Raw genomic sequence first — 17,339 nt, forward strand, 5'->3', positions numbered from 1 at the left:
AAACTTACCAAAAAACCCTAAGATGATGAATGTGACAGTAGTTATACTTCATTGCAAAGAGCAACTGGAATCTCAGATAAAGCCAGAGACTGTATTCTCCAAAAGCAGTAAAGTTTCACTAACAGTTATAAAATACTCCCCATAGAACACAAGGTATCCAATCAACAGAGGACAGCAAAGCAAACCTGGGGTATGCTGAAACCAGTATGAAAGCTCTAAATATCTAATGAGGAAACTTGAGTCCGTTCAATTGCACTCTGTGTTTGGCACAACTCTGAAGAGCAAGTGGAAGCACTGGTCTGGATAGAAAACAAATCCAGGACATGAGCTTCTACCTGCCTTTTACCTAGTACGTCGTTTATGGAATTTTCCTCCAAGACATACTAAAAAAGCTCCACGTGGATCTGCTCTTCTAAAGAAAGGTGCTGTACTTTCAGGTGGGAGGACTGCCTCACCAAAACCATCAATGCTTTATGAAAATACCAGATCATACATGCAGTAAACTCAACTGCACTCCCTTCTAAACACTGCTTTGAAGTCTCTTCCTTCCCCCAAAGATAAGAGATTAACAGAAGCTCCTGCCCTCAAAGATTAAATTTCTATTTGATTGGTGACAAAAAACTGGCCCACCTGAACAGTCATAGACAGAAACACTCTTTCTGTCTCACCAACTCCCAATACACCTGTGTATGTCCAAATCAATCTTGCTGCTCTTCCCCACAAAAAACATGAGATCAGCCTTAAAATTCTGTGATTTTATTGACCGTTTAAATTCATGGATGAAATAAGTTATAAAAGCTAGAAACCTTTTTATGGTAACTAAGAAAGGTGGTCTTAATTTTCCCAGATTTCTGAGATCATGGCTACTGCATTCCCAATATCCTTACATCAAACAGAAACAAAAAGTGCATTTCTCATTTCCTTCATTTCCAGGATCTCCAACAGCTGAAAAAAACAACATTAAAACTGGTCCGCAAGAAGCAGAAGTGTGAGCAGAACATGACAAATGATTTTTTCCATCAGGACACAATGTGGTTAAGAATGCTGAAAACTGAAAGGCTGTGGGGATTTGGGGGGGGCGCTCTTTTTTTTTTTAAAAAATCATAGCTATTAGACTGACTTGAATTTTTAATATAATGATACAATGGGTCTTGTTCTTCAGTGTGCACTTCTTGCACACCCGTAAGGCTCATTACCACACAGTGAGGAAATAAACTCTTCACAAAAGCAATGTGAGAGGTGTAAATCACTTCAGTTGAATTATTTTATGTTCTAAAATTGGACAACCCTAAATAAATTCTCTTGCGATGAAAAAGTACAAACATAACACAAAACTGATTATCCCTGACATAGTAATTTTTACATAAATTAAATTAATTCCAACTACTTTATCTTAATTTTTATAAATAGAAAATAGGCAAGGGGGTGGGTTAAAAAAAAAATTGTGAAGGAACAACTGTAAACTCCTTGTTTATCCTGGGAAAATAACATGATAATTCATCATACTTTCATCCACATAAAAACATCCAAGCAAGCCATAAGTCAAAGTCAGAAGGTTATCTAAAATGAAGACATTTAGGAACTGTTTATTAAATTACTCAGTTATTTTTCTATTTCTTAATGATGATGAATGTCCTGCTTCATAGATTAGCATGAACTTCCAAGACTGGGTACTGTCTAACAATTTTCACTACAAAGTTTGAATTATAGTATAAATGTTAAATTGAAACTTTACCATATTCCTGAACCCACATAACAAAACAGAATGCAAATACTCTTCTAAGTATCTAAATTAAAAGGATCCTGCCACATCCACTTTACTACTCTACTGCAAGTGATTGATGAGAATCATAGAAGTAACAAAGTAATTAATATTACAGGTAATTCAAATTATAATTGGATTTTTTTTATTCTTACACAGGAAAAAACATTGAGTATTTTCTAATTATGTATATATTTTAATTTAAATATAGTCAATTTTACACTTCCAATTAATCAGCACTTTCTCTGTCAGGTCTACTCATTCTTCACTTGTATCAGTTCCAGGGGAAAAATTCCAAATGATCCAGTAAATGCAGACATGGCATCCATTAGAACTAAACAGCCAGTGTATGTAAACTTCACAACTTGGTTTCATATCACAAAGACAGCATGCAGTAATGAACTTTCTGTTCAGAATTGTAAGACCTAGAAAGGGAAAAAATATATACTCCCAAATACTAATTACTCAGATGCTTATACTCAAACTTTTCAAAAATCTGGAAATCAGCTAAAAAGTGTCATAAATAGTTTGACTTTGTACTAGAACACTATTTATCGGCATTTTTAATATCTGTGCAGACAGACTGTGCTTAGCACTTGGTAGTGAAATAGCTAAATATAACAGCAGTGCTAATTAGATCATACATAAGCATTTGAGAATTTTGATTATAACCTAGGAGTCCCTATTCAGTTCAGCTAAGGAACATCAACCACATCGGTGATAGCCGTCACAGAACTGAAGGTGCTTCTGTTCACAAGGGATGATGCAGAACTTCCAACACGTCAGTGGCTACACATATCACATCTGAAACGTGAGTCTTCAGCAATGTAGCTGTATAACTTGTCAGCACAGACCTACTTCTGCCTAAACTAATATCCAATGGCTTATCTATACCATGAAGAAGTACAGTTACTTGACTTAAAATTAGGATAGAAGGTTTTGACCAGCCGTACTGTTTAGGGAAACAAAGTGTTCCCAGCAGTAGGTGGAAGGATGGATGCTGAGCTCCTCTGTACAGGATCTGCATGCAAGAGCACAGTTGCAATAGAGGGCGCTTCATCTTCTGCCTTTGTCTTTCTCCCCTTTCCCGCCCTTCAAACTTCATTCTAAACCTTTTACATCTTTTTAACACAGAAATATACTCCATTTTGACAAGCTCTCTGTTGTTATTTATGAAGAAGCAGGCATTTCTCATCATTATGCTGAAATGGCTTAATGAACCAATCAAGAAAAGAGTTTTAGCTTAAATACAGAGAACAAAAGCAGCACAAAAGCAAACTCTCTCCTTCTCATATTGGATGTTGCTGTTCTATGTTATCAAAAATCTACAGAAACATCAGGGACAAAAACTCATCCTTCTGAAATAAATCAAACCCCAGCAACCTCCCAGGGGGAAAAAAGTTTCACCTCAAAAACTTACATGTGTAAAGCTAATGTCCAAAAAATCATCTGTACTTATATAAATAAAATCGCAATGCTTCCATGTAAAAACTGTAAACTAAAACACCACCTATGACTGATGTCAGATTTTTTGTTAATGCACATGTATTTGAAGGTTGGTCATTCCACTTGGCAATACCAGTAATTACCAGAGGAATTTTAGAAGTTCAGTCAATATAACAAAAAGAAGCAGAACACACTTCAGAAATTTTAGTAAATTATTCTGGCTTGGTTCTCATTTTACAAGCTCAGTAATGTTAAGGTTGTTACATTATCCAAAATAAAAACTGAGAACAAACTGTGAATCTATTTAAATGAAATTATAATTATTTTTCTGTTTTCTAGAATAATTTTCAAGACTTCATTATATCAGTTGATGATATATACCCCAAAACAGATAAATTAAGCCTTTAATATAATTAAAGTTTTACTTACATAAACTTGTCCAAAAAAGAATTATTTAAAACTCATACATTCACTTTGTTTGAACTTTAATGAGCAGAACAGATATAATTCATGGCGTTAAAACTATTCAGGCACAATAAAAGCTAAAAATACGTCCTTGCTGAACGGTGAAATGAGATTTCCACAGACTACATATGCCTTGTTTCCCACAATCAAACTGTCACAGCATGAAAACATTCTCCTGCGTGTGGAAGTTTTGAAACCCATTTCCCTGGTGAAAGTGTGCAAAAGGATCTGAAAGTTATTGACAATTCATATAGTATCCCATATTTCATTAGACAGTACAATCAGAGAACATATCTTAAGTCTGAAGGGAGATGAAGCAACAATGTTTTAAATGACTATTGACTCCACTAAATTTCCTGATAGTGTCAGAAGACTGTAGTCTGTCAGGTTCATAAGAGACTCAAGATGATACAGGAATCCAATTATGTGAAGTCTATTTAGTTGTCCTGTTTGCTAAGCCAAAGGTTAACGAGAACCGCACTGAAAAAACCTCCTGTGGTATTACAAAGTATTTCTTATGCTGCATAACATGTAAATGAAAAAGTATTTTAATCAAGTCTTTCTTTAACACCTTAATTGCAATTAAGTACTATACAATACAGCATATTAAAAACTCACGACTGGAAAAGCTATTTTAAAACTTTGCCACCGAACTAAAGACATCATGACTAATTACTAAAGTAATTATTACTGAATATTTCTAATTTGCAAAGGAAAAAATGTTCAGATCACAGAACCACAGACAGTCATTGCTAACATTAAATCTTTATAAATAGCAAGCTATGGCCTCTAATTTTAGACAGAAATTAATTATATTTTTGTTGGTAACACATTCAAATCTGTTTACACAGCTGACAAGTCTCAGCTGCACCAGACTCGAGCAGTGAGCTTTGAGGACTCTCCTGCTTTGGAGCAGATGACTCAACATTCACCAATTTCATTAAAGATGAAAAGGGGAAAAATTCACCTGCAACAATGTCACTTGTAAAAACAGACTTAAAACAGATTTATGAGTTTTACATATGTGAGGTATCCTATTCAAAAGAAGGGGAGGGAAAAAAAATTAGGGAAAACCTAACAGCTGTGGGAAAACGGATTAGAAGTGTTGAGTTTCCAATTCTTTTTTGGGCTAATGTAAACTAATAAAACGTTAAAACGGATCCACATTTCAAAGACTGTAATTACCACATGACACCATGCTGTTATTTCAGCTCTTGCATCTATCATCTCAGATACGCTCCTGAATACATGGACATAGATTTACCCACCTCTCAAACTCAACTACTGTTTCTGCAAACACTACCACAGGCATATTTTACAAGTATATTAGAAATTCAGACAGTCTTTGCCTTTTTCTTTTTTTTTTTTTTTTTTTGATTGACTTAAATCCTTTAGCCAGAGCAAAAAAGCAGCAATCTTATCATACAAACAGCAATTCTCCCTTTACAAGAAGGGAGCAGAAATGGACAGGAGAGTAATGCATTGAAGATAATGGTAATACGTAGAGAAAGCAAATCCCAATTCCATTTTCACTTTGTAGAATACTCAGGTTCAAGCCCTTGTTTAAATGCATGGTTTTATAAAAATAGAAATGCTTAATTTCTCTATGTTTTTCTGAGGTCACAAAATCTACATAAAACATAACTACATAATTGTTTCAGCCGTTTAGAGGTTTTTTGGGGTTTTGTGGTTTTGTTTGTTTGGGTTTTTTTTAAATAAAGTTGGACCTTGCTAGTTAGCATTGGAAACATACTACCAGAAGAAAATTATCTGAGCAAAACCCAAAGACATGATGTAAAATGCACTGTAGGGACAATAATGCAAGGAAGCAAGTCCAATATTTATGGAATTCTGCAGTTAAGTCCCTCAACTTCATGAATTTGTAGGCAATTCACAGTTAGTTGATTCTGACACTGAGGGTTCATACTGGTCTCAGCTAAGATTTCCCTCCATTTCTAAATAACAGTAATTCTAAAACCTTCAACATACATTTGAAAATGGTATACATATTGCACTGCACAAATATTATTTACAATTTCAAAACGTAATCTTGCAAATGTCCATAAATTCTACTGGTCCAGCAAGAACCAAAGCAGATACTTTAAAAGCAAGTGAAGCTCTCCACTGATGTCAACAGGAACATCTCCTGCTTTAAAGCCAGACACTGGCTTAAGCAGACCGGTGAACTAACGCACACTACTGAGTAAAATATCTAGATGTGCATTCAGAATACATATAAAAAGCAGGACATTTTCCTGAAGTTAAACCACTGCAATAGACTTCTTGAGCTTCCAAAATGTTGTGCAGCTTTGCTTCAGTCTAGGAACATGTTTCCTTCTCGTCTAAAACATGCGCTGAATTTGATATACATGAATAATTTCCATGTGCTCCAGCAATCCAGTACCTTAGTATTTGTATCTTTCAAGATAAAGCTCTGAGTTACGTGTAATGTTAACTTACTGCATATGAGCCAGTAAAAGCTATTGGGTGATTCCTATCAAAAAACCAAGTAAAATTAGCTATTTGTAGGAAGAAATGAAATGAGAACCAAAGCTACTTACAGAGTCGTCTGTGGCAGAAGGAGGCCAGCCTTCCCATAACTGGTGGCGGACAGGGATACTAGTTAGGTCATACACATTCCGCTTTACCTGGTAGAAAAATTAAAATTAAAGAAATCAGAGCTTGCTCTAACAAAAGCAATACAGGCAAATTGCATTATTTTCATCATAATACCAAGCTTTTTATTTTTATTTTTTCTAATTATTGTAAAACAGGTTCCTCCAACACTCAAAGATTCAGTTTACACACAGTACTGCCAAAACCAATTGAACAAACTATGTTAAAGAAAAAAACCTATAACTTATCATTCATAATGATTCATTATTACTTCAGCATCATAAATGTGTAAAACAATTCGTAACAGAAATTTTCACAGCCAAAACCATTGCAAAGTGATGAACAAACTGAAGGAAAGCAAAAAGTAATAACAAAAATTCTGTTACAGGTTTTGCTAGTTAATGTATTGTGTTTCACCTGAAAATTTTAGGTTCGTGATACACTAATGCAATAATTAGTATAAATAATTTTGCATAAGTTTCTTAAATGGAATCCAAAATAAAAGTGAGTATATTAAACATGAAAATATGAATCAATAAGCACATTTCCAATGGAGACAAATGTCTGTTTCAAACATTTATTAACAAAATGCAAGTAAACTAATTTTTACATCAACTCTTTTCTCATGCTATTAAAACACTATTTGCTACCATTAATCATCTCACATGATGGTTGTCAGGAGTAAGGGAGGGAGAAAAGAAGAAATAATTGACAATTTCGAATACAGGAAGAATACTGCAAAACAAAAGAACTAGAAAACTTTTCACAAAAACATTACACAGATATAAAAGCTGACATGTTTTATCAGAGATTTGGTGACAAGCAACTATTTAAATTGCAAAAAGATGTATTGTTGTACTTAGGATAGAGAGTGATCTATCAAATTCTAAATAATTTCTTCTACCTGAATGTAAAGACTGCACAACAACCAGCATATGTAAATATTGCTGGACTGGACCAGAACTGCAAACAATACAATGCTTACAGTGACCAATGTTGGCTTTTGGTTTGTCTTCCACAAAACTGCAACATGGCAATACAAGGTCCTCCCATAACTTCATAGCTCTATTTTAGTTTCTAAGTACAGATCTCAAGACCCTATATTACACCCAGAAAAACATTCTCAAGTAGATAAAAGTTAAGGTTTGATACATTTTACTAATATTTTACATGAACATTCACTAAACGAAATATCTGAGGAAGTCAGAAGTTCTGCATCCTGTTCCCAGCTCTAAGAGGGCTGTGCAGTCTAACAGTAACATACACACGAACCAAGTTTTTCACACATGAAACCAAAAGATATTAAGGCAGATGGATAAAATTTGACTTAAAGCAAATGCCAATACTACTCCAAAAACCATCCTCTGATGTCTTCTTTAGCTTTTCATTTGTTCACTTGTCAACTGGAAAGAAACAACAATTAATCGTATTCTAACTTCTGCTAGAAGTATTACTAACAATTCTGCAAACTGAAAAAAATTATATATAGTTGTCAGCAGAAAAGTCTTTAAGCTAGCACCTTGCTTGCAGTCTTGTGCACTTACCCTAAGTTAACAACTTTCTATGAACAGAAAAATGGTTAAAAAAATCAGGAAGAAAGCTGAAATTTGTCAAAATGAGAAATACTAACAGAATCCATATATTTAAAATGTTTCATATTCAAGAAATGAATGAAAGATCATTCTGAACTATTGTTCTAAGGGAGATAATGCAATAAAACAATGTGATCCATTACACAGACATTTTATATAAGTTAACCCTAGAATCAATACTTGCCACAGCTTCATCACTGAAGCACAGTTGAGGTTTGAATACATGGTAAGCTAAGACAAACATATGCAATGTACACATGTTCTCTCAAAACCTGTCATTTATTTTTAGTACAGAACGTATATGCAACACCTGGCAGTAGACATTAACCTTAAAAATGTATTTGCATAATGGAATAGCACCAAAACTCTTTCTCTGGATCATCTTTAGAGAGAAATGCTGCAAGGACCCTTTCTTTCAAATTTTGCCCATAGTTCAAGCACATTAATACACGGACAAAGGATACATGTGCAGACATAAAGCAGCAAAAGAACTGTTCTAGCCATTGTAAATATCCTAAGGGGGATGAGGGAGGAGGCAGCGATTTCACACGTTCGCTTGCTCACAAATGTTCATTTGGGCAACATGCTTCAAAGGACTCTTCATGGCACTGCTGCGTGAGTTTGCCAACAAATAAATACAGCTGAGGAAACTCAGGGCATATAGACAGTAAACACAAAGTACAGTGCTCTTACTGTATTTCCAGTTAATAGATCCTCCATTCAATTACTGTTGCTCATTCTCACTACTTGTAGTAGTAGTAGTGGTAGTAGTAGTACTGGTAGTAGTATTTCATACTAGTAAAGCACCTCTTAGTAAAAACTGTGAAGAACTGTCTCACATTTCTGGACAGATTTCATATATAGGCTAAGCGGATAATATGTTCAATACTATGAGTTTAAAGCTTTATAAATAAAAACATTCTGCACAGATGAGTGGAAAAAAATGGCTTCAATTTATTATCCAAGAGTAAAATACATGACTTCCAACTCTTGAGTCAGAATCTCACTAAAGGATGAAAGTCAGACAATAATCTGGACATTTCAGTAACATAATATATATTTGGATTTTCAGCTCAGTTTTGCATTCTTTGTGTGTTTTAGAATCATTAAGATATCTCTCCTTTTTTTGTAAAACTGGTAAATTACACGTATACCTGATAATCTTTATGTTAATATGAGTTTTGTTCAGGAGTTTTTGCAGGGAGACTAATCTGGTAACTATATTTCAATTAAAAAAATGTGCAACTACATTTTAGCTAGAAAACCTAAACCAAGATCACTGGTTTGTTTTAGACACAGAACACTGAAGTATTTATTAGCAATTAAAGCGGGCTTCATATAAGTGCTTCCTCATATTTAAGCATTCTTTAAAAAATACAAATATACCTTAATTAGTAAAACATTATCTAAATTCATTTCAAATACACATATATGTGGTATATTTTTTATATATTCAAATATGTATACACACATGCACCTGTGAAAAATGGAATTATGGAAGACCAAACTCTATAGAACTTAGTATATGATCTCATTCCTACTGTTCAAAACAAACAGCCTTTCTTCATTGCTGCTTAACAAGAAGGGAACCTGCTGTGCAGTATTCGTTTCACAGTAGTATCAAGGTAAAGAGATGCCATTACTCCATACTGACCCCACAACAGCCCATCAAAATGTAACAATACCGATCCATGATCACAAGAATACAGTTCTCGCTATTTCAGTTTTCTTGCAATAAAAACCAGGATAAACCATCCCTGTGAGATAACTATTCTCCAATTACACTCCAAAAAGTCTTACTAATATTATTTTCACAATATAAAACTCCAAAAAGAGCTCTTTTCAAATAACAAGTGAAACTTATTTACAGAAACATGGGATCAATAGAACTACAGAATATTGTTTTCAAAAAGCCTTCAGAAGTAAAAATAAATCACTCAGAAGTCACATTCCTCAAATTCCCTTTTAATTCCAAAGTACAACAGAAAGGCATTATGAAAAAAACAGTATTTCCCTTCTTTCATTAACTCATCTGTAACTGCACTGAATTCAATAACATTCCTCTGCTATTCTAAGCTTGAAAGGCATGCTTGGGGTAAAGTGTTATGTTGGTATAAAGCACAATGCCAGACTGATGTGCTGGACAAAAGTGATCAAAGTTGAAGTAATTTTAGCCAACGCACAAGTATTCTGCTGCATTATTCTACCAGAATGACATCTGTTGAGCAACTCGTCGCAAAATAAACTAGTTGTTATAGACAGGCCTGGTCGGGTAGGGGACCATGTAAGACTTATTAGAGTAATGTTTGATTAAACAAACTGCTTGAGTTAAGATCATAACTGGATTTGGAATTCATGCCAAAGTGATCCTCTTTCAAACAACAAGCCACAATCAATTACTTAAGATAAAATAAGCTTGCTTTTAAATAATTTTAATTTTAGGTTTGTTTGATTAGAATAGTATTAAGAGGGCAGACTGCAAAAGATTTAGAAACTAGGAATATTTATCAATCGAGACCAGAAATCCCATTTCTTCATCAACTGACTTAATTTCAGCTTAAAGTTAAAAATTCTGTAAGGAGCGAAAAGTTCTGAAGATTCGTATAAACCATAAAATGCTGCTTCACTAGGCCAGTGAAATAAAAACCTACGGCCACATTCTTCATGCAACTGAAAAAAGTTAGCATGGTAAATGGATGAAGTCCATTTTACAGCTTTTGTTTACAAATTCACATAACATTGGTAGGAGGACTGAAATTTTATAAATTTGCGTAAAGCAAACTCGAACTTCTAGTGCCTTCCACTGAGCTACATTTATTGGCAAACTTTTTGGTCCCCTACCTTTGATCAGTTCGAAATACTAATTGGTGGCATTGTCTTTGTGCAGCCCAGAATTTCTTTTCATAATGTTCAGATGCCATGGTGACTGGCACATTACTATGGCAGCCACCCTTCAGATTATAATCTCCAGAGTATATGAGATCATTTAAAGACAAATTAAAAGCACATCTATTTGGTTCCACAACTCAGCTGTGAACAGTATCAATACAATCATTTAAACCAGAAAAAATCCCCCATATATTCCAGATGCAATTATACGTGGAAAATTACGTATAATCCCTGCAGAATGCCCTGCCTCGCAGCTATACACTGAAGCTGGTGAAGCACATGAAGTTTTACCGTCAGCTCATTTTCACTGGTGTTAGAAACAACTTTTAACATTTTAAGAAACCCCGTATGTCAAAGTAGCCAACACACTGGGAAAACTTCCCAGATATAGGCAGTCTTACTTTCTTATCCTTCACTTTTTTTTTTTAAGCAGATGAGTATGTTGCTTTAATAGAAAGGTCAAACACAAAAGATACACTTTGCAGATATGAAGTTAATCCATTCAAAACATTTCCACATTCATATTAGTAAGGATAAAATGAAGTAAAATGTATCATAGGGCAAGAATTCTGTACCAGGTAATGTGATAATGACGATCCTCTGCTAGTTTCAGCTGCCAGGAATAAGTAGCTATTTTCTTATTTCTGAATTAGAAAAATCTGAAATCTACTGTCAAAGGAAAAAAAAAGTACCGAAATTTTAAAAAAATTAAATATTACGCTGAATCATCAAAGAACTGTCATGTCTAAATCTGTATCTTTGAATCACAACAAATCACAACAAAGTTTAACAGTAGTTTCCCTCAGGCTGTTTTCCACTTATGCAGGTACAAAGTTAATTGAAATAAGTAGATAATGAACTTTTGTAGTCTTATTATTAAATATAATTTATGCAAAGCTGTAAATTGGCTGAGATGCTAAAGACTGTTCCAGGCACATAGGCAGCATGAAAGACAGTGCAAAAATGAGTGCATGAAAGGCAGACAAAGGGAGCAATAAAGTCAGAGGACTGTGAGGAATGTGGAATGTGAGTTGGGGGATGCAGGGAAATGAGATCAGACGCAGACAGAGCAAGGTTGCATGGGGCACTGATAGTAAAGTGAGAATCTTGACTTTGACATTGTAACAGAGAAGCCAAGACAAGTAAGCAAAATTTTCAGCAACAATATGGATAGGGCAATGACAGAAAGAAATGCAAAATAAGCAAAAGCATTGTGGTGAAGAAAGATGGAAAGAAAGGAAGCAAAACCAGCTAAAGCAATAGTCTTCAAGATTATAGAGGAAAGCCTCTAACATCTCCACCAACAAATAGCAAAGAGCATTGGGAATCTGGCAGTAATACATGGGAAGAAGGGTAGAATCTACCAAGTTTCTAAGTGTAGAGAGGGGTCAAAGGTGATAAAGCAGTGAATTTGAAAGGATAATGATGTTATCAACAGTTATGAACAAAAAGATGGGTCAGATAAAAGGGTGATTTCAGTTAACTAGAGACTAACCAGATCTGTTAAAAATATAGAGACGTAAAACTAGAGAGAAAGAATTTCTGAATCAGCATCTCTGCCACAACCTATTGCAATAGATTTGGTCCCTAGTAATAGTAAAGACACAGGACAGAAATGGAAGAAGTTAGGAGAGAAAACAAAAAACAAAAATAAGTGATCCATATTTAAATTTTTCCCATAGAGAGGAAAAAATATTTTGCATTTTATCAGGAAAAGGCTACCAGCAGTCAATGAGAAACTGAATTTTTTAACTGTAAGCAGTGGTATGTACAGCAATTTTTAGCCAGCAAACCACAAATAGGATATATTCATATATAGCAAGTAATGTACCGTATGAACCACACTAACATTACCATCCAAACAAGAACTATCAGGTCACTTTATGCAAGATTCATTTGAGGGGAATGGTATAAGTCTGCTCCACTCACAGTTTCATTTGCCTTTTTGTATCTCCAATACACAATATAATAAACTGTATGAAAACATACAGAAACGATGTTATTTGAATCACCAAATTTTAATTTTAGTGTAGGCTTTACTTTAGAAACAATAATGCAATTCTAAAGACATCAAATGATAACCAGTCTCTCCTAGCTGACTGAAGTTTAAATCATGGAACGCTTTCAATTAGTGAATTAAGATATCACAGTTGGGCTACTTTTAAATAACCGTGTCTGCTTCTCAAGAATTTCATACCACTGAAATTCTCCAAGAAAGACTCACTATGCTAAAATAACTGTTCACATTTCCACGCATACTCAATTCACTCTGTTGTAATCTAAAAGAAAAAAAAAAATACACTTCCAACCTAAATATTTAAAATCTATACTGAATGCAAAAGAACTCCTCTTCTGTCCAAGCTTGCCAACCAAAAGTCAGTTGCGATTAAGCACTTTTATGAGATACACAAGAACTCAAATGTGCTTTTTACTACAATACATTCTCCAATTATTTTTTATTTCACAGCTCTTCCTTTAAATTACTATTTTTGCTTTTAATACCTCTGAAAAGATCCCAGTCTGCATTTATTAAGTTTTCCCCTTTAGTAGCCTAAAGCTTTGAAACCTCTTTTCTTGTTTAATGCCAAATAAAAATGCATCGAATTCTAACATAATTGGTTTTAATTCAATGTCTGAAATACATTACTTGCTTATTCTATCATGACAAGTAAAACAAATAAAAGCACCAAAACTTGTATACCTCCTGAAAGTAGTATTCTCTTCCCTCTAATTAGGACCATTTCATTTTCAAATTAAAAAACTATATGCAATTTCAAACCTTCCTAAAGGACCCTAAGAGAACCTGAATGCCCATTGTACATCAGCCACATACAAAGCAGAATTCATCAGCAAGTTACATTAAAAAAAAAAACAGTAGAAAATTTTCTGCTAAGTTTTCATGTATCACTTTCCTGCAATTAAACACATTTTACGGACAGAAAAGCTACTAACATATCCAACTTCCACTTCAGAGTGTATGGACAGTATTCAAACGAAAATAAATCCAGTTCAAACTACTGTTAAAAACAGGTTGTATTATACTACAGCACTCAGTAAACACTGTGCCAATATCTTCATTAGAAAGCTTGTTGAATTCATTATGTAACCAAATTATCTTAGGCCTGGAAAATAACGTGGATTTTTGTGACATTTTGCTGATAAGAGTTCAAACAAAGATTAACTAAACTAAACTAACCACTAACCAAAACTCAGCAAATATATTTTTTGATGTTTCCAATTCTTTAATTTCAGTATCTAGAAAACTGAAGTACATGAATTCTTCCTCTCATTGTTGGAAACATGGAGTAAGAACTTAATATATCTAGGGATGAAGTGAATACTTTAACATAAATAATCCACACTATTTCCAATTTGAGGCATAAGACAAGGAGAAACAGGTAACTACTAAGAGAGATTAAGTGACTGAATAAGTAAATGCAAAGTTAATGTATTCTTTTGCTATTATGTATTTAAAAATGGGGGAAGGAGCAAAATTTTCAGGAGAAAGAATTTGTAAACAGATGATAAACTTATCAGAGAGATGATTCACCATAATATTTTAGTAAAAAACATCTCATTTAGGAAAATAAGATACTAGACATGAGGGCAGACTCACCAGCACCACTTCCAGAAAGGCATGTGGATTCTTTACTCCCCAACTAAGCACTGACAGTCTCATTCCCCCAGATTTATGTCCACCACAGTGAATCACCATACAAAATCCAAACCAAAAATGTCAATTCCATTTTACTGACGTAAATTCTTGAGGACTACAGATAGTCCTTATTACTTACGTGAAATACTATTGGCAAACTTTAAATGACCTAAATTCAAAAAATAAGCTGTTTTTTTCCTGTGCTACTTGGTAATGTTCTGTTTACTTGTTCTACAGCTGAGAGAATGACACCTTCAGAGACACAACCTACTCACTTTATAGCCTCATTGAACAACTATATTTCTGAGTTGTAACACTTACTCAAATAACTTAGAAATTTTTCTGAACTAGAAGTTGTTATCAGATGCCCATTCAGTTTAGGAATCACCAGATGATTTAAAAAATCATTAAATGTAATGACATTTAAAATTCATTAAATTTTGTAAACGCTTCTAAAGAAGCATTCGGCAGTTTCAGCAACAGAAATAACATTGTGAATAAATTACTTCCATAGATTTCACAATTATTAACACTTCATTATCCTCTATTAATTCATTGGACATCATATATTAAACCTCTTTTAGACCAACCCTTCTTGGATGTCATTTGACCTTTTTCAATGGGTCTCTGCCAAGTTAGTATCTTAATACCACAAACTACAATAGAATGGTTCACTGGGTAATACTAGTTTATTTTTGTGCTTAAAACCTGCAAATTTTGAAACAGAAAACAAAAGCAAGGCTTCATCTAAACTTTACTGAACGTTTTGACATATTAACTTCTGATTGCCTCATGCAATGTGTATCTATACCTACAACATAATCTGAAAAGATGGGATGTTCCAAGCACATGAGATGTTCCCTCAAAGATTTAGCAAGATATTTTCCCAGTCTCAGCCTCCTGCCGGACAAGGTTTGAGAATCAATCTGAGCTCTCTTCAAGCTACCAGATAACATTTTTTGCCACTGCTTTGGATCTGGCCTTTTCCTGGGCTGCAGCAAGTGGCAAATGTTAAGTATATTCACTATATTATATTATTCACTACATTTAAATTCCGTATACAACTGTTCCACTGTCTTTAAAATGTTATTTTACTTCTCAATGTCTGTTTTCTGCCAGCATACGTGCACATTTTAATTGTGGCATAAAGAAACCTCTTTGCTGACCTACATCTTTAAATACCTAAAATTAGCTATCCTTCTAGAAAAGTATTATTGCTAAACCCAAGTTACAATCTTCTGAACTTGATGCAGAAGTTACTGATTGCAGCTATATGGCCTGCACTGCGCAAAGGTTCAGCCTACATAATTATCATTAGTCATTGCTTGTAGTGCCTAGGAGACCTAATTGTGATAATCCCCTCTGAACTTAAAACCACATGACCCTTTGAATTTTTTAATAGAAGGCTAAAAGAAGAAACAAATTCCTATAGAAGAAGGGAAAACACATTCTCAAGAAATTGAGGCAAGAGATATGAGTATTTAAAAAAAAAAACAACAACCAGCAAAAAAAAAAATCATTTTAGTAGCACACAAGCATGAGGTTGAAATAGGGTATGAAAGAATTAAGAGTGTGAGCTAGCTGTGACATTAGAGATTGAAAGGAAGATGTGATTAGGGTTAAAAGAGATCAAACAACAAAGACTTACTGCCAAAACAATTATTTTACAAATTTATTTGAAAATGCCTTAAAGACTTCTGCTAACAAAATAAAACTGATGATAACACTTGAAGTTTTTTGTTTGTTGGTTCTACATACAGCGTGCTGACACAGAAAAGATACAATTTGAAATCCTAGTTTGTTTTTCCATTCAGTAGGAATGGTCATTTGAGAAAATATACTTATTAGTAAGCTAAATGAAGAAGCACTGCTCAGTGGAAACGTCTCATCAACCTTTATGCATATCATGAAAGAGAACAGACAACTGCTACTAAGTCATCTATTACCAGACTACTATCAAGAGGCAACTACTCTTTTGACAAAGCACCCAATTGCAAAAGAAAGGGTAAATACTCTTTCTACTGTTGTTCCCCCAAGGAAGGACATTAATTTGCTGTAAAATCCAGAAAAATTACCAAAATAGTTTGTTAATGCTACTATCCCAATTCCAGCTGGTTTTATGTCCTAAAACATTGATAAATTGCCAAACATCAGGTATTTTATTTCCATTAAAAAATAAAATTTTAAGACCCCTTTAAAAAATAGTGGGACAAACTCTGGAGGTCCATATTCATACAAGATCCTGCACCCAGGAAAAATCAGACCTTCACTTTACTATAGAAAACGTTACTTTTAGTTACCATCTCCCAGCAGATTTCAGAGTGCTTCACAAAGCATGGTAGGAAAATTACATGAAATCTAGAGGGTTATTTTGGCCTCTGCTGCAGCAGTATACAAGGCTGTAACAGAGCAGAAGTTAGACAGATATAATAATGAATATGCAGGCTGAATTAGGCTATCTCTAGGAAGAAGCCAGGAAAGATTAGAAAAACACTACAAATTAGAAAAGCATAATTATTAAGATCAGTTCAATGACCTTTGGAGCTAAAAAAAGGCATATGAAAACTACTAGTTGAAACGGCTGGTCTACTAAATGCAACAGAAGACTGCACCAGGGTAACAGTTTGTATCTGGTTAACCTGATGAAAGATATCATGGGGAGTCAAGGGACAAGTAATTTCATATGGACTGCATACTTAGTAGACTTAATAGATAATCCTAAAAAATTATCTCAGTGATTAAATCAGTAACTTGGAGAAAAATATATCTTGACACTTACTGATCATGAAGCTAAGGAAGTGACCGAGAGCAGTAACTTTGATCCCAGTTATTTAAAATTGGCATGAAAACATGATTTAAACTATTAAATATCCTTTCTATGCCTCCCAGCTTCTCTCAGACCTATCAGACCCAG

At 34.2% G+C, this 17,339-nt stretch overlaps 1 protein-coding gene across 1 annotated transcript in view; it reads right to left on the bottom strand.

The window, feature by feature from the left end:
- The window catches only part of FAF1 (Fas associated factor 1), a 172,689-nt gene that overhangs the window by 80,210 nt on the left and 75,140 nt on the right, over positions 1-17,339 (bottom strand). The window contains exon 8 of the mRNA XM_086463159.1: positions 6,235-6,321. Within this exon, the coding sequence (XP_086319285.1) occupies positions 6,235-6,321 (87 nt within the window). The remainder of the gene's footprint in view (positions 1-6,234; positions 6,322-17,339) is intronic.

Source organism: Leptosomus discolor, chromosome 3, assembly GCF_034619465.1.
Source record: "Leptosomus discolor isolate bLepDis1 chromosome 3, bLepDis1.hap2, whole genome shotgun sequence".
Lineage (NCBI taxonomy): Eukaryota > Metazoa > Chordata > Aves > Leptosomiformes > Leptosomidae > Leptosomus > Leptosomus discolor.